Source organism: Oncorhynchus tshawytscha, linkage group LG14, assembly GCF_018296145.1.
Source record: "Oncorhynchus tshawytscha isolate Ot180627B linkage group LG14, Otsh_v2.0, whole genome shotgun sequence".
NCBI classification, from domain to species: Eukaryota; Metazoa; Chordata; class Actinopteri; order Salmoniformes; family Salmonidae; genus Oncorhynchus; species Oncorhynchus tshawytscha.
In genome coordinates, this window is record NC_056442.1 from 30,430,814 (window position 1) to 30,450,363 (window position 19,550).

The 19,550-nt window shown below is 42.7% G+C and overlaps 1 protein-coding gene across 4 annotated transcripts in view; it reads right to left on the bottom strand.

The window, feature by feature from the left end:
* Positions 1–19,550, bottom strand: part of LOC112267389 (stAR-related lipid transfer protein 13) — a 117,219-nt gene that overhangs the window by 33,256 nt on the left and 64,413 nt on the right. Inside the window, exon 1 of one of the 4 annotated variants that reach the window (XM_042297334.1) lies at positions 10,746–11,038. The exons of the other annotated variants lie outside the window; for them this stretch is intronic. Coding sequence (XP_042153268.1) covers positions 10,746–10,962 — 217 coding nt within the window. The 5' untranslated portion in view covers positions 10,963–11,038. Of the gene's footprint in view, positions 1–10,745; positions 11,039–19,550 lie in introns of those variants that run through there. 4 annotated transcript variants of the gene reach the window in all.

A 19,550-nucleotide genomic window follows, 5' to 3' on the forward strand; every position in this document is an offset into this window, starting at 1 on the left:
TGATGTAAGTTCCCAAAAAGTGAACTAATGGTAGCTACTAAATGATTACACTTATTTCAGAAGTTTTCTTTTCTCAGAAGAATGATAACATCAAACAACGCCTTTTTATCTTCTGTTGTTTTTGGTCTACGAGATATAGAGCAGTGTTATCAAACTAGACATCGGCATGAAAAATCCACAGACCTGTGTGAGGCCAGAGAGTTATAGAGAGGGCTAATACCTGTGGCCACAGGTACTGTATAGGGCAGGCTGTAGAGAGAGAGTAGAGAGGTACCTGTTGGTTGGCATTGGTGGGTCTCTGGGTGCAGATACAGGGAGAGGAAACAGGCTCCAGCCAGAGAGAGAGACAGAGAGAGAGAGATGGTCCCCACACCACACCACTGCATGCCTGGCTGTCCTCCTGCTACTGCTGCCACAACCACAACAGTCTTACTGGCAGTCTCTCTCTCTGTTCTAACCCCCCTCAGTGCAGTCTATAACACAACTGAGTTCTATGTAGTTAGTAACCTTGTCCTCCTGCTAATGGACATGCATGTGCACTTTGACAGCTGCCCTCTGTAAATCAGTCACCTATTATAAGCTGTGTGTGTGTGTGTGTGTGTGTGTGTGTGTGTGTGGGGGGTAATATAATGTTGGTGTCTGTCAATGCTGTTTCCCTGTCATAATGTAAGCCTGTATGCTGTAATTCTCCTGTCTTTGATTGCAAACACTGTCATTTGGTTTTCCATGAGCTGTGTAATACAACTGGAGAAAGATCCTCATGAATAACTGACAAACAGACAAACAGCTATCACACGTACAGGGCTAGGAGATCACACACACACACACATACACACACACACACACACACACACACACACACACTCTCTCCATGTGGTGGTGCAGTTACACATCACTGCCAGAGGAGGACAGCAGAAAGGATGAACCCAGTGAAGTGAGGAAACCGAGTGGAACAGTGACAACAGGCTACTGAATCACCAGGAGGCACAACCAATAACCTCTCATCTCTAACATCTTATTCCACTCGAATTGCCATGAAAACACCCTGTTTATGTTCCAACACACACACACGCACGCACGCACACACACACACACACACACACACACACACACACACACACACACACACACACACACACACACACACACACACACACACACACACACACACACTCTCTCCATGTGGTGGTGCAGTTACACATCACTGCCAGAGGAGGACAGCAGAAAGGATGAACCCAGTGAAGTGAGGAAACCGAGTGGAACAGTGACGACAGGCTACTGAATCACCAGGAGGCACAACCAATAACCTCTCATCTCTAACATCTTATTCCACTCGAATTGCCATGAAAACACCCTGTTTATGTTCCAACACACACACACGCACGCACACACACACACACACACACACACACACGCACGCACGTGCACACACACAAATACAAACATACACCCACACACACTCCATCTGAGGTTAATGTAAAGATCAAGAGAGGCCTGGACTTCACTTTCAAATGACACAATCACAGTCCACAGTTAATACATACTGACCTAATAAAGTATTATTTCAGTAACTGTTACTGAGATACAATTAGTTAGTACCTAGTTATTGACTTGATTTGTGCCACTTTGCACTGGGAAATTATTCCGCTAGTAAGCATTTCCCCTCAGGAACGTGATTGACCTTTGAGTTGAGCTGAGCAGTGAGAGTTTTCCAGCCTGGTTCTGTTAATATGTGACTTGTGTGTATCGTTACACTGGATTATCAGGTATGTAGACAATCATTAGCCTGCTCTATGACTGGGCTGGTCTGCACATGACAGCTGTCAGGTTAAACACACAGGCTGTAGGAGAGGCAGGACTGCTGCTAAATGGGACCAGGGTTATCATTTGGCCTGTAGCCTGTGCGACACATCACTTTCCCTAGAGAAATAGATAAGAAGTCCTTGTCTGCCACCATCAGGGTCGTGTTCTATGATGCATAATAACCCTTAAGTCATACAGCTACTGTACACAACCACCAAGCCATGTAATCTACAGTACACAACCACCAAGTCATGTAATCTACAGTACACAACAACCAAGTCATGTAATCTACAGTACACAACCACCAAGTCATGTAATCTACAGTACACAACAACCAAGTCATGTAATCTACAGTCATCATAATCTACAGTAGTATGTAATCTACAGTACACAACCAAGTCATGTAATCTACAGTAGTACACAACACAACCACCATGTCATGTAATCAAGTACACAACCACCAAGCCATGTAATCTACAGTGTAATCTACAGTCATGTAATCACAACACAACCAAGTCATGTAATCTACAGTACACAACCACCAAGCCATGTAATCTACAGTACACAACCACCAAGTCATGTAATCTACAGTACACAACCACCAAGTCATGTAATCTACAGTACACAACAACCAAGTCATGTAATCTACAGTACACAACAACCAAGTCATGTAATCTACAGTACACAACCAAGTCATGTAATCTACAGTACACAACAACCAAGTCATGTAATCTACAATACACAACAACCAAGTCATGTAATCTACAGTACACAACAACCAAGTCATGTAATCTACAGTACACAACCACCATGTCATGTAATCTACAGTACACAACAACCAAGTCATGTAATCTACAGTACAGAACCACCATGTCATGTAATCTACAGTACACTACAACCTTGCACCTTCAGTCCACACTGCTAGTTATCCCAGTCCTCCTGAGGAGAGACAGACCGATTATCTCCAGCCTATTACTATTCAGCTGCCAGGCTGTAACTCCTACCAGTAGATGAGGTGCCAACAGTGTCCTGGGCCCTGAGACAGAGAGAGAGAGCTAATTGTCTTCACAGAGAGAGAATGGAGCCACTGGCTACAACAAGAGATTGACAGGGGGTCAGAGGGCCATTGTGAAGTGCCACTAGAGGATCAGGCTCGGGGGTCAGCTAGGAGGTCAGACTGGACAGGAGGACCTGTTCCAAACACAGACCCCTCAGTGAAGACATGAGGAAAACAAATGGTGTCAGCGAGCCAGCCTTTCTTCATGGTTTAGAGTTCTACCACAGTAAAGCACCATTTCAGTCTTTAAAAAATATACATATCTTCCCAAACAATTGTTGGTAGATACGCAGATTGTAACTGAAAGAACCTCCATTCTGAAAGCCTTGAATCTGCATTCTTTAGACGCAGGCAGTTTATTTGAAAAGGTCAAAGGTATAATTGAGCCCCCTATGAATTTACCTGACACCCCTGTGCACTCCTTTACCAGGTTCTCCTTTTCATCCTTCTCTGTTTCAGAAGTGTGTAAAGCCCTGAAAGAAATGTATTTTAAAAAATCTGATGAACTAGACCCCCGCCTCCTACACCTAGCTGCACACATCATTGCTCCCCCTGAACATGTATTTTTAACCTCACGCTCAATGTTAAGGAAATCCTCAAGTTATGGAAATCTGCTTTTGTACTGCCTCTCCTGAAAGGTGGAGATCCTTCGCTACATGACAACTATCGACCCATATCAAAATTGTCTGTACTGTCAAAGGTACTGGAGTCCTTAGTTAGTAGGCACCTAAAGGTCTACTTCCAAGAAAACAACATCTTAGATGGAATGCAATCAGGTTTTAGGTCTGGCCACAGCACTGTTTCAGCAACATTGAAGGTTTTAAATGACATCCACTGTGCTCTTGATAAGAAGTTACATTGTGTGTCTGTTTTTATTGATTTGTCGAAGGCTTTTGACACTGTGGACCCATGCTGTGTTAGTGCAAAGGTTCAAATGTTGTGGAATTACTGGTCATGCTCTAGACTGGTTTATAAAGTACCTATCAAATCATACACAATGTGTAATGGTGGATAGTTGTAAATCTGAGTCCATAGAGGTGTGCTCAGGTGTTCCGCAAGGTTCTATTTTGGGCCCACTGTTGTTCATTTTGTATATCAACAACATTGGGGATCTTACTGAAACAGCGGATGTTAATTTTTATGCAGATGATACTGTTCTTTATTCAAGTGGTAGTAGTTTATCTTCAGCTTTTGAAAATGCCCAAAGAGCATTTAACATCATACAACAGAATCTGTATGATTTAAAGCTGATTCTAAATTTGGGTAAAACAAAATGCATGGTATTTTCAAATGCCAGGCATGTTACAAATCATGTCATTGCTACAAATCATGTCATTGCTACATTGGCTGGACATACTATAGAGCAAGTTAAAGTGTACAAATATTTGGGTGTGTGGGATGATAAGCTGAGCTTCACTGTGCATGTAGAGAACTTGATAAGGAAGCTCAAGCTGAAAAAAGGATTGTATTACCGGCATAAGGCTTGTTTTTTTATGCCAGGAAGGAGCTGGTACGATGTACATTACTGTCGGTTTTAGATTTGAGTGATGTTATATATATGCAGGCCTCAGCCACTACCCTGAGAGCACTTGATTCAGTGTATCATGCAGCCTTCAGGTTCATTACAAATCAGAAATGTCTAACACATCATTGTGATCTCTACAGCTCTGTTGGCTGGTCATCATTGACCTTGTGTAGGCTTAAACACGGGTATACATTTATTTATAAGGCCATATTGGGTAAAATGCCATTTTATCTGTGTTCTTTTTTAGCCAGGTCAGTAAATAAATATCAATTACGGTCCCATTCTGATTTGTTTCTAACAGTACCAAAAATGAGAACAGGTCATGGTAGAAATAGTTTTAGTTACTTAGCACCGTAGTCCTGGAATTCTCTCTTGAACATTTTAAAATGTGATGATCTAGTTTCGTTGGTGAAGTTTAAACACTTGATCGATGTATATATCATAGAAGAATGTAATTGTTTTTAGGCCAGCTGATTTAGTCAAGACGTTTGTGTTTTTAATGTAATATGTAGTTGTTGTACTGTATGTGTGTTTATAGTTTTGTTTAATGTTGTTTTAGTGTATGTAAGTTGTTTTGTCTGAAACGTTGTTCCCCCTGCTGCTATTGGACCAGGTCTCTCTTGGAAAAGAGATGTCATCTCAATGAGAAAAGACCTGTATAAATAAAGGTCAAATAAAAAACATTTTAAAAGGTGGAATGGTATCAAATACATCAAATTCATAGTTGCCAGGTGTTTGATGCCATTCCATTTATTCCATTCCAGCCATTATTATGAGCCGTCCTCCCCTCAGCAGCCTCCACTGATATGCAGTATATCCCCACTACAGATACATGGGCAGCTATATATATAGGTTGAGATATATAGAGATAGAAATAGACAGCCAGTTATACATGAATTTAGTCTTGATAAACATTCCAGGGCCAAAGCACCAATATCCACTACTCCAGACATGATCTATTGCATTAACTCTGACTGAGCAGTTGACCAATCTTCTGGGTTTTGTATTTGAGTATTTTACAATGGGTTTGCCAGTAGAACATCATCCAAAGCAAATTCAAGTTCGGATGAAAATAACTTTGGGCGTTAGACAGGAATTCTGCGAGGAATTTCTCTCCATGACGGCATGAAAAGATCATTGACTGTGGACAGAGGGGGTATTGTGTACGGCCAGAGGGGGCAAAGGGGCGGATAACCACGTGTGTGAGGGTCTGTGTTCATGAGTATGGGGGAATTGGACACAGAGGACCTATATAGTTATATTCGGATGTGAAGTGTTGGGTTTTTCCACTCCCCTTAATAGCAGCAGCAGCAGATACAGGGAGAGATGCAGTCAGTCTGCTCTATAGATCTAGAGAGAGAGATTGAGTTGGACTGCAGGAATATTGACAGGAAAGAGACACATTCCTCTAGAATAGAACACAGGCCTCTTTCCTCATACACATAGGCTGATTCCCAAATGGGACCGGCCCTGGCCCCAAATCCCCATGGGCCCGGTCAAAAGTAGGGAGCTATATAGGAATAGGGTTCCATTTGGGATGCATACATACCCTGCTGCAGAGAGGCTGGCCTCATCCTCATACCCTGCTGCAGAGAAGCTGGCTTCATCATACCCTGCTGCAGAGAACCTGGCCTCATCCTCATACCCTGCTGCAGAGAAGCTGGCCTCATCCTCATACCCTGCTGCAGAGAAGCTAGCCTCATCCTCATACCCTGCTGCAGAGAGACTGGCCTCATCCTCATACCCTGCTGCAGTCTCATTCCTTCACTCTGTGGACCAGGAAAACCCTGCTAGATATTGGACCACAGTCGCAGCTCTGTAGGCCTACTCTGCCAAATGTTTATATAATACAAAATGGGTCTGGGAATGTTGTACACTGTAGCAACTCATTGGTATGGACTCTCTTTGACTGGCTATAAGCAGTTGAATGGGACCCACACACACTCCCACACATTCGTAGCTGGAGTCTCACTGCAATGCCATCAGATCGGAAACATGACTAAGACCCCTGGACAAGCTTCCCGGGAATTCAGGGTGAAACTATACAAACTACCAGTAGCTCCCAGTCACTCCCTCCCACAGTCTGCTATATTACCAGTCACTATGGCCGGGTAAACCCCAGACATGGTTTCAAATAATATTTGCAATCTTTCCAATACTTTGAGTGTTTTTTCTAGCCTGTCTGGAGTGCAAGATAGAGGGGGTTTTCTGCCTCAAGCACAGATAAAGTATTTTAAATGATTTCAAATAGTATTTGAACCCAGGTGTGGTAGCCCAGTCCCTCCCTCTCCTAGCCTGCTACGTCAATGCAGCTGGCCAGCTGGAATGCTCCAGCCAGGAGAGACAGGCCACAACAGGGGATGGAGGAGGTCAGTTCACTGGACAGACTCTAATACCACTGTGTGTGACAAAAGGTTGAGTGCATTGATAGTACCCGCACTTTATGGGCCAGTTTTGCAAACATCCTGGAATAAATAGCATGATCAATTTTAGTCCATGACTAAGCTCAGAACACTTGGAAATGTGCATCTGGACACTGCACCCGCCCACTCAGGTCAGAGTGCTATCGTCGTCTGAAGGGTGAAGACGCATGTTTCGGAGGACTTTTTATTGTCGACAATAACACGAATGTTTGAATGTTGTGCGTGCATGAAAATCCCTGCAACAATTAGATTGAAAGTCATCCGGACTACCACAATCATCTAAACATCCTCAAATAGAAACAGCTGTGTCTGCGTGTGTGTGCATGTGGTGGTGACCAAGTGTTCAGTATAGGCCTCAACATCATGTTCTAACCGGACAGAACTATAGTGGGCGGAACCAAACCAATCAGTTATAAGTATATAGTGGGAGAGGGCATTCACAGCCGCCCGCTCAGACGGGTGATGGCGTACCAGCCAACCTTTTTTACATGGTCCATCATTTCTCCGGATTTATCAACCAATAGTTTTTACATGGTCCTTCGAGATGGGGGGGGTCAAGGATCCCTCCGGAACTGTTTATTACACACACCTGGTGCCCATTTCCCAATGATTAGTAATTGTTCAAGTGTGCCCTTTGGTTCACCATTGAGCTGTCAATTATTGTTCCAATGTCCGTTGGTTGTGTGTTTTGGCTTTCGTACCATTTGTATTGCGCAGATGATTACGGGTCTCGTCTCTTGTGATAATCATTGTGTGCGCTTGTGTATTTATTCGAGGTACTCCTCGCTCTTTTGTTTGGGTCTCAACCCAAACAAAAGCAGCAGGGTAGCCTAGTGGTTAGAGCGTTGGACTAGTAACCGGAAGGTTGCAAGTTCAAACCCCCGAGCTGACAAGGAACAACTCTGTCGTTCTGCCCCTGAACAGGCAGTTAGCCTAGGAACAGTGGGTTGTCATTGAAAATAAGAATTTGTTCTTAACTGATTTGCCTGGTTAAATATATTAAAAAAACTTGTGTTTTGTATGGTCTTCATCCCCGATGCCTGTACATGGCATGTTGTAATTTGGGTAAAGACATTTTTAAAACTATTACACTGTTAAGGCTCTCGTTGAAAGGAGTGGACCAAAGTGCAGCGTGGAAAGTGTTCATGATTTTTTTTTTTAACACTCAAACAAAATAACCAAAATGAAAACGAAAGCGCACAGTTCTGTCAGGTACAGACACTAAACAGAAAACAAGACAACTTATATATGATCCCCAATCAGAGACAACGATAGACAGCTGCCTCTGATTGGGAACCACACAAAGCAAAAAACAAAGAAATAGAAAACATAGACTTTCCTTACCCGAGTCACACCCTGACCTAACCAAACATAGAGAATAATAAGGATCTCTAAGGTCAGGGCATGACATACACATTCCTGCGCCTGTCTCCCGACCCGTTATACCAAGGTGACACACAGCATTTTACTATCATTCTTTAAATAATTCATTTGTTTCATAGTATAGTGTATTTTTCTTTTGTTTAGTCACATGATTTCTCAATTTGCATTACGTTTGCCAATTGGTTATGCTGCCATACCTTTTGCCTCATCCCACTCAAGCATAAAACTGTCCAATTCCTCATCAATCCAAGGGGATTTAACAGTTTTTACAGTCATTTTCTTAAGGGGTACATGCTTATTAGTAACTGGAATAAGCAATTTCATAGATGTGTCAAGTACAGCGTCTGGTTGCTGCTCATCATGCACCACAGACCAGCAAATATGCTTAACAACATCAACATAGGAATTACTACAAAACGTATTGTTTGACCTCTTATACACTATATTAGGCTCAGACTTTGGAACTTTAGTTTTCCTAAATATGGTAACTTTATTGGGATCCTATGGATCTGGATACTGCTTTAAAGCAAATGTATGCAGCATTAATAAAGATGTGATCAATACATGTTCATGATTTCATTCATGTGCTGTTTGTAACTATTCTGGTAGGTTGATTGATAACCTGAACCAGGTTGCAGGCACTGGTTAGTTTAAAGTTTTTTTCCTGAGTAGGCAGCTTGATGAAAGCCAGTCAATACTTAAATCACCCAGAAAATATACCTCTGTTGATATCACATACATAATCAAGCAAGGGGGGACCCAGAAGAGACACACACAAAGGTACAGACACAGGCATTTGCACACAAGCGCTAGCACACACACTCTACACACACGTACATTGTAATATTATTGTATGGTGGTATTATACATTTTGTATTGTAGATATGTCGTTGTGTAATAATGTTATATGATGTACTATTTTATATTTCGTTTTACATGTAATATAAGTGCCTTAATGTGTTTGGACCACAAGAGGAGTAGCTGCTGCCTTGGCCGATTTAAGTCAAACCTGTAGCCAGGCCACTCAGGAACATTCAATGTCGTCTTGGTAAGCAACTCCTGTGTAAATGTGGACTTGTGCTCCTGCTGAAAGGTAACTTTGTCTCTCAGTCTCTGTTGGAAAGAAGCCTGAACCAGGTTTACCTCTAGTATTTTGCCTTTGCTTAGCGCTACTCCATTTCTTATTATTGTAATAAACTCCCCAGTCCTTGCCAATGACAAGCATACCCATAATACAATGCAGCCACCAACATGCTTAAAAATTTTAAGAGTGGTACTCAGTGATGTTGGATTTGCCTCAAACATAACGCTTTCTGTTCAGGACATAAAGTTAATTTCCTTGCCACATTTTTTGCAGTTTACTTCAGTGCCTTATTACAAACAGGATGCATGTTTTGGTATATTTGTAATCTATACAGGCTTCCTTCTTTTCACTCTGTCAATTAAGTTAGTATTGTGGAGTAACTACAATGTTGTTGATCCATCCTCAGTTTTCTCTTATCACAGCCATTAAACTTTGTCATTGTTTTAAAGTCACCATTGGCTTCATGGTGAAATCCTAGAGCGGTTTCCTTCCTCTCTTGTAGTGACTAGGTGTATTGATACGTCATCCAAAGTGTAATTAATAACTTCACCATGCCCAAAGAGATAATATTCAACGTCTGCTTCTTTGCAAGGCATTGGAAACTCTCCCTGGTCTTTGTGGTTGAATCTGTGTTTGAAATTCATTGCTCGACTGAGGGACCTTACAGATAATTGTATATGTGGGGTACAGAGAAGAGTCATTCAAAAATCATGATAGACACTATTATTGCAACTTATTATGTGACTTGTTAAGCACATGTTTACTCCTGAACTTATTTAGGTTTGCTTTAACAAAGGGGTTGAATACTTATTGACTCAAGACATTTCAGCTTTTCATTTTTAATTATTTTGTAAAAATGTCTAATTCCAATTTGACATTATGGAGTATTGTGTGTAGGCCAGTAACACAAAATCTACATTTAATCCATTCGGGCTGTAACACAACAAAATGTGGACAACGTCAAGGAGTGTGAATACTTTCTTAAGGCACTGTAGGTCACCTACTGTATCAAGGTTCAGGTGAGGCTGATAGCTTGTCATGCTCCCAACACACGCCTACTGTGGTGTTCTGAGCTGTCTTGACTTGCATATCGTATTTAGGATCAAAACAACAATTCAGCGAATGACACAGCCCAGGTATGTTACATACTTAGGGAATAGTCCACAAAATCAACCCTCTGGAATATAGGAACACTGTGGTGTGCTAGTCTAGAACAACAATATTAGTCACCCTTTACACAGCTTGCTAAAAGTGTTATTAAGTTAAGCAACACCAGAGTTACTCCATGACTGGGTCCAGCACCTTGCCATGTCCTTACACACTTAGAGTGAGTTTCCACCACCACTCCTACTACAGTATCCACTCCACTAGCTCTAGTCCAGGGCATCAGGTGAGGCTTGCTGCCGCTTAAGACTGAGTCAGCAAGCCGCATACAACACCCTGGACTAGAGCTACCATTCCTCCTCCTACCTCCAGCTATCCTCCGGAGCAGCTGTTGCCGGGCAATTATGCGTCCCAGGCGGTATCCGGAGCGACGCCGGTGGTGGTCCATCCTTAGGTAGATATCCTGGCTCTCTTGGGTCATACTGCCCAGACAATCCTGGCTGTCCTGACTCATACTGCTGCCCAGACACTCACTGTCTGGTCCCTGGGACTCAGAGTGACTGTCAGACAGATCCCTGTACATGACTGCTACTGCAGCACTGGCACTGCTAGACTTGCACACACACACACTACACTGGCCTCTGATCTGAAAGTCTGGGGCTCGGAAGGAGAGCTGAGAGGCTAGAGGGGAGGGAGGAGGAGTGCCAGCTACACCTCTCCAGGTCAGGTGATCAGACAGCAGCCAGTGGCAGATCAGTACTTAGAGTACTGCCCACCTTGCTGAGCTCTATCCAGTGTCTGTCTGTGTGAGAGAGGGAGAGGAACCGACTGAACTCCTGAACGCGGGTCTGGAGGGAAATATAAATACCAGAAGAAAGCCAGTGAACTGACTGAGGGAGGAGGACGAGACAGGGAGGAGGACATGGGAGGGCTTAGAAAAACATTATTGTTAGGACCCGCCCTGCCCAAAACAATCCTCCGCTGTGGAGTGTGGACTTGCACACAAGTGGCAAGTAAATTAGTTTTTTACAATTAACCTTTATTTAACTAGGCAAGTCAGTTAAAAACTCATTCTTATTTACAATGACGACCTACAAGTTTACTCAGGAGATGGGAGTCTCTCTACCACGCTGACAAATGGACTCAGGTAAAAGACAGAGGAGAAAGAACACCAAATAATGCATGCAGAGCAGAATTAGGCCGATACCCGGGAGAAAGAGAGAGAGACTGCGAAAGATAGAGAGAGAGAGGCCGATACCCACTAATTATCAAAATCCAGAAAAGAGCCGTTCAACACAATTAGACCCAATCAAATCATGAGAAAACAAAAAGATAATGACTTGATACATTGGAAAGAATTAACAATTAAACAGCAAACTAGAATGCTATTTGGGCCTTAACAGAGAGTACACAGTGGCAGAATACCTGTCCACAGTTACTGACCCAAACCTAAGGAAAGCTTTGACTATGTACAGACTAAGTGAGCATAGCCTTGCTATTGAGAAAGGCCGCTGTAGGCAGACCTAGCTCTCAAGAGAAGGCTATGTGCACACTGCCCACAAAACAAGGGGGAAACTGAGCTGCACTTCCTAACCTCCTGCACCAATGTGTGACCATATTAGAGACACATATTTCCCTCAGATTACACAGATCCACAAAGAATTTGAAAACAAACCCGATTTTGATAAACTCCCATATCTACTGGGTGAAATACCACAGTGTGCCAACACAGCAGCAATATTTGTGACCTGTTGCCATAAGAAAAGGGCAACCAGTGAAGAACAAACACCATTGTAAATACAACCCATATTTATGCTTATTTATTTTCCCTTTTGTACTTTAACCATTTGTACATCGTTACAACACTGTATATATACATAATATGACATTTGTAATGTCTTTATTCTTTTGGAACTTCTGTGAGTGGAATGTTTTCACTTTTGAATAGTATCTACCTCACTTGCTTTGGCAATGTTAACATATGTTTCCCATGCCAATAAAGCCCCTTGAATTGAATTGAATTGAATTGAAAGAATGAAGAGAGTAAAAAGAAGGAGAGAGATGAACGAGAGGGAGAATGCTAATCTCTCCTCCCCAAACTCACCATTCCCCAACAACCCCCTCTCTAACCCCAGGCCCCCGCCCACACCCATTCTCTAACACCACTCTCAGCCCGTCTCCATTCACAGTGGTGTTCAACAGGACAGGAAGCCTGTGGCACCTTGTGAAGAAGAAACCATTGAGCCTAAACACCGGGATTATAATGAATATCAACTGGTTAACACAGACCCCAGTAAGCTTTCCGGTTCATTAAAACAGCCATGTTACTGCCACAACATTACAGCCTCTAGAATTTGAGATTAAGATATGATGATAAGATACAGTTGTCACGTCCTGACTTTAGTTCCTTTTTTATGTCTCTATTTTAGTTTGGTCAGGGCGTGAGTTGGGGTGGGCATTCTATGTTTGTTCTGTGTGTTATAGTTCTATGTGTTTGGCCTGGTATGGTTCCCAATCAGAGGCAGCTGTCAATCGTTGTCTCTGATTGAGAACCATATTTAGGTAGCCTGTTCCCACCTGGTGTTTGTGGGTAGTTGTTTTCCGTTTCAGTGTTTGCACTATATGGGACTGTTTCGGTTTTCATTTATTCTCTTGTTCTTTTGTATTTAGTGTTCAGTTAATTAAAGGAAATATGAACACGTGCTGCGCTTTGGTCTACTCCTTCTTCCTCAGACAAACCGCGTTACAGCAGTTGGCAATAGTGAAGTTTAAACTAAATAATAATAAAAGTAGATCTTGAAACTTGATAACCTTCCAGTAGTATTGTTGAGTTTGGAACAGGATGGAACAACAGAAGTGATTATTCACATTTAAAACAGAGTCCACATCCTTGCAAACAGAGCAGACCCACCCACTCCCAGTCTCAGCGGGCCATTCTGGTGCTGTCACCCCTCTCAACATACAGCCTGCCTGTGTCCAGCAGCACAGGGCTCCACATGGGACTGGCGCTGCTAGAGGGCACACCACCAAGCTAAAGAGTCAAAGGGTGCCTCCCAAATACAGGGTTGGGTAGGTTACTTTCTAAATGTAATCCATTACAGTTACTAGTTACCTGTCCAAAATTGTCATCAGTAATGTAATTTCAGATTAGCCAAACTCAGTAACATAATTTGATTACATTCAATTACTTTTAGATTACTTTCCCCTTAAGAGGCATTAAAAGATGTCACATTCTGACCTTATTTTATGTCTTTGTTTTAGTATGGTCAGGGTGTGAGTTGGGTGGGTTGTCTATGTTAGTTTTTCTATGATTTGCTATTTCTGTGTTTGGCCTTGTATGGTTCTCAATCAGAGGCAGCTGTCAATCGTTGTCCCTGATTGAGAACCATATTTAGGTAGCCTGTTTTCTATTGTGTTGGGTGGGTGATTATTTTCTGTTTTCTGTTGTGTGTCTGCACCAGCCAGAACTGTTTTCCGTTGTTGGTTTATTGTTTTTGTTAAGTGTTCAATTCTTTATTAAAAGATATGGACACATACCACGCTGCACCTTGGTCCTCTTCTCCTTCATATGACAACCGTTACAGAAGAAGACAAAAATGTACACTGCCGTTCAAAAGTTTGGGGTCACTTAGAAATGTCCTTGTTATTTAAAGTAAAGCAAAAAAAAAAAGTCCATTAAAATAACATCAAATTGATCAGAAATACAGTGTAGACATTGTTAATGTTGTAAATGACTTGTAGCTGGAAAGCTGGAAATTACATTTTTAATGAAATATCTACATAGGCGTACAGAGGCTCATTATCAGCAACCATCACTCCTGTGTTCCAATGGCACGTTGTGTTAGCTAATCCAAGTTCATAATTTTAAAAGGCCTATGAATTTAATTGTTTTTATCGGCATGAATTAGATTGAGCAATAAACGGCCAATTTTTATTCCATAAACTGGGATCCGCAATATGCAGCTGTTGCAAGAGCGCATTTTTGACTGGCTGTCCACTGGTTTGAAAAACAATGATTGATAGGCAACTTAAACTTCTTGAATTCAAACATTATTGGGTTCAAATACACATTTAGATTTGTGAACAGCCATACACAACAACCACAATCCGTAAGGCGCAAATAGCTAAATGAGAATCACACTGATTCATATGTAGATATCAATAATAAGTGATATCCGTATCACCGTAGACTAAACCACTGCTGTCATCCTTACCTCCAAGCGTTTATTCAAGTTGGATAATCTTTGGATGCCGACTGCAGTCGCACTATTGGAAGACACAGCTTGGACTGTAGCCTACAAAAGCTTATTCCTGCTCTTTTCCAGCGATCCATCAAACACATTTGGTGTGTCATCATAGTGGTCTCTGACTTGTTGTCAGACTCGCTCAGGTGGAACAAACTTAAACTTCCGCCTTTTTTCAATGCTGATTTCAATGTTATTGAGAAAACAGTGTCAAAGTGTTTTTCTGAATTTAAATTAATCCTCGAAGTAATCATCTAGTTATTCAAAGGTTATCTGTAATCTGATTACAATACTTATGCTGGGAGTGTAACGGATTACAGTTACCGGTTTTGTAATCCCTTACATGTAACAGATTACATGTAATCCGTTATTCCCCAACCCTGCCCAAATAACACCCTATTCCCTATAGTGCTCTGGTCAAAATTAGTGCACTATATAGGGAATAGGGTGGTGCCATTTGGGATGCAGGCAAACAGTCAAACAGCCCCTGTCCCTCTGGCTGGCAGGACCCTCCCTGGGCAACAAAGACCACCATTCACCCACAGCTCCCTTCACTTCAGAGCCCCACAACCCTCTATATGCTTTCATGCACTACCTCTGGCTTTGACTAGCTATCCCCCCCCACACACACACACACACACACACCAGGAGCTGTTATACTGTGGTACTGTGGATAAACTGTTTGTTCAGGTATTGGGTGGTGCTGTGACATTGTGCAAATGATTTCATGTGTTGACTCTACTGTTAATCACACACACACAAACTAAGGGTGTTAGTTCATGGAAGTGAGGGGGTGGAGGTCCCTGTCTCTGGTGTGTTGGGTGGCTGCACTGCTCTGATCATTCCTGTAGTCTGAGCTTTGTGATGCTATGTGCTCTTTGGTGCTAGGTGCTACAGTATGTGTTGCTAGGTACTATGTGGTGCTAGGTGATTTGTGGTGCTAGATGCTATGTGTTGGTAGGTGCTATGTGTTGCTAGGTTCTATGTGTTGCTATGTGCTTTGTGGTGCTAGGTGGTCTGTGGTGCTACGTGCTATGTGGTGCTACGTGCTCTGTGGTGCTAGTGCTCTGTGGTGCCAGGTGCTTTGTGTTGCTAGGTACTATGTGGTGCTAGGTGCTTTGTGGTGCTAGGTGCTATGTGTTGGTAGGTGATATGTGTTGCTATGTGCTGGAACAAGGGTTGGAGATAGTATTACTAGGTGGTTGGACCCAGGGTTGGAGATAGCATTACTAGGTGGCTGGAACCAGGGTTGGACATAGCATTACTAGGTGGCTGGAACAAGGGTTGGAGATAGTATTACTAGGTGGATGGAACCAGGGTTGGAGATAGCATTACTAGGTGGTTGGACCCAGGGTTGGAGATAGTATTACTAGGTGGTTGGAACAAGGGTTGGAGATAGTATTACTAGGTGGTTGGACCCAGGGTTGGAGATAGTATTACTAGGTGGCTGTAACAAGGGTTGGAGATAGTATTACTAGGTGGTTGGACCCAGGGTTGGAGATAGTATTACTAGGTGGCTGGAACAAGGGTTGGAGATAGCATTACTAGGTGGCTGGAACCAGGGTTGGAGATAGCAGTACTAGGTGGTTGGAACCAGGGTTGGAGATAGCATTACTAGGTGGCTGGAGCAAGGGTTGGAGATAGTATTACGAGGTGGATGGAACCAGGGTTGGAGATAGCATTACTAGGTGGTTGGACCCAGGGTTGGAGATAGTATTACTAGGTGGCTGGAACAAGGGTTGGAGATAGTATTACTAGGTGGTTGGAACCAGGGTTGGAGATAGCATTACTAGGTGGTTGGAACCAGGGTTGGAGAGCATTACTAGGTCGCTGGAACCAGGGTTGGAGATAGTATTACTAGGTGGTTGGATTCAGGACTGATCAGAAGCAACTGGGTAAATGTTTAGGCTCTGGTCTGGTATGAAGTGGGGAGTTACTCAGAGAGAAACGATGGTAGCCCTGCATGACTCTGGCTTTGGTCTGGCTCCTGTCCTGCGGTAGCTTCAGAATGACTGATGAATTCCACCCCATGATCCAAAAAAACAACCTGTTAGACTGGGTATAATGCTGGGCTGCAGTAGGAATGACCTGTTTGATTGACAGAAATGAAGACATTTCAAAGAGAGAAATCTTAGGACCAATATGACTGTAGCAGGTGCTTTCACTTTGAGGACAGTCTTGGCTGGGAGTCTCTTATTCACACCAAGCACATGTTCTAGAGCAGGTGCCAGCTGAAGAGAGACTCTATCCCTCAATGTCAGCCAGGTCTTCTCATGGAGCTGGATTATAGGACATGTAACTATTGTTTCTGTAATAGATGTCAGAATCACTCCTCAGTGAAAACACAACCTACAGGCATAGGACAAACTGGTCATAGGACCAGACCATTTCCAAAGAGGTGCTGTTACTTAATAATGGTCTCATAAAAATGTAATAGATGTGTTAAAATGATGACTCATTATTACAGTTAGAAGCAATAGAACACCAGCCAGCCATGTCTGATCGACGCTTGCACACACAGGCCAGACAGTCAGCAGCCCAGCCCATAAACAGTCCCTGATAGTTTAGAGTGCTTCTAAACAGACAGCAGGCCAAGGCTAGTAGTAGGTCCAATGGATGGGCTGCCAGATACATGGCATCATGGCATATCACCAGGATACAAATATGGAATAGAATGTTGGATTCATGTGTCAACCTTTCAACCAACGCAGCAACAACAAAGCAACAATGCAGCCACAGGACTCTAAAGTCAGTTAAACTCGAGAGGTGTTTCAGTACTCCACAGCTGAGATGGACTGACAGGATTTAAACAACATTAAATACACAGAGACTCGACCGACATGTTGCTAAAACAAGACAGAGACAATATTGTGAAGGTTGATCACATACTGTGCAGTGCATTCGGAAGGTATTCAGACCCCTTTACTTTTTCCACATTTTGTTACGTTACAGCCTTATTCTAAAATTGATTAAATTCTATTTTTTCCTCATCAATCTACACACAATACCAAGTAATGTCAAAGCAAAATTAGCTAATTTATTAAAAATAAAAACTGAAATATCATATTTACAAAAGTATTCACACCCTTTACTCAGTAATTTCTTGAAGCACCTTTGGCAGCAAGTTCAGCATTGAGTCTTCTTGGGTATGACGCTATAAGAGTGTCACACCTGTATTTGGGGAGCTTCTCCCATTCTTCTCTGCAGATCCTCTCAAGCTCTGTCAGGTTGGATGGGGAGCGCAGCTGCACAGCTATTTTCAGGTTTCTCCAGAGATGTTTGATCGGGTTCAAGTCCAGGCTCTGGCTGGGCCACTCAAGGACATTCAGAGACTTGTCCCGAAGCCACTCCTGCATTGGCTTGACTGTGTGCTTAGGGTTGTTGTCTTGTTGTGAACCTTCGCCCCGGTCTGAGGTCCTGAGCGCTCTGGATCAGATTTTCATCAAAGATCTCTCTGTACTTTGCTCCGTTCATATTTCCCTCGATCCTGACTAGTCTCCCAGTCCTGCCACCACCATGCTTCACCGTAGGGATGGTGCCAGGTTTCCTCCAGACGTGACGCTTGGCATTCAGGCCAAAGATTTCAATCTTTTATCAGACCAGAGTATCTTGTTTCTCATGGTCTGAGAGGCTTTAGTCTTTAGGTGCCTTTTGGCAAACTCCAAGCGTGCTGTCATGTGCTTTTTTACTGAGGAGTGGCTTCCGTCTGACCACTCTACCATAAAGACCTGATTGGTGGAGTGCTGCAGAGGTGGTTGTCCTTCTAGAAGGCTCTCCCATCTCCACAGAGGAAATCTAGAGCTCTGTCAGAGTGACCATCGGATTCTTGGTCACTTCCCTGACCAAGGCCCGTGATCAGTTTGGCCATGTGGCCAGCTCTAGGAAGATTCTTGGTGGTTCCAAACTTCTTCCATTTAAGAATGTGATGGAGGCCACTGTGTTCTTTGGGACCTTCAATGCTCCAGACATTTTTTGGTACCCTTCCCCAGATCTGTGCCTCGACACAATCCTGTCTCTAACCTCTACAGACAATTCCTTTGACCTCATGGCTTGGTTTTTGCTCTGACATGCACTGCCAACTGTGGGACCTTATGTAGACAGGTGTGTGCCTTTCCAAATGATGTCCAATCAATTGAATTTACCACAAGTGTACTCCAATCAAGTTGTAGAAACATCTCAAGGATGATCAATGATGTACCTGATAGCAAAGGGTCTGAATACTTATGTAAATAAGGTATTTATGTTTTTTATGTTTTATACATTTGGAAAAAATGCTAAAAACCTGTTTTCGCTTCGTCATTATGGGGTGTTGTGTAGATTGCTGAGGATTTGTTTTATTTAATTATTTTTAGAATACGGCTTAACATAACAAAATGTGGAAAAAGTCAAGGGGTCTGAATACTTTCCGAAGGCTCTGTATATCCCCTACAGTGTTGCAATAAAATTTGCAACACAGATTAAGGACACAGATTAAGCCTAGTCCTGGACTAAAAACCAAAGTCACTGGAAAATCACAATTGAAAGTGCTATATAGTCCAGGACTGTGTCCAGGAAACCGGCCCATATTATTGCAATACGAAGACATAACTGGCACCAATCTGATTCAATTACAGTCTCCTGGGACAGTTGAGGTCAACATCTATCACATAACGTCATAACATCATTATAATACTGAAATACAGATGGAGAACAGATCCCTCTAAAATATTTAATAACCTACTAGACTACTGTCCTGCTGTATGGATAATTTGACTGGCACCCCCTAGTGGTGTACTGGGCTCCCTACACACACAGACCATGATTCAGCAGCTCTTTTGAAAATACAATATCATTCTCCCAGCAAGCAGCTCCAGCTGTATTTTAAATATCTGGCATAAAGGTACCTGAAGGAAATAACTATCAGTGGATGTGTCTTATGGGCCCTGGT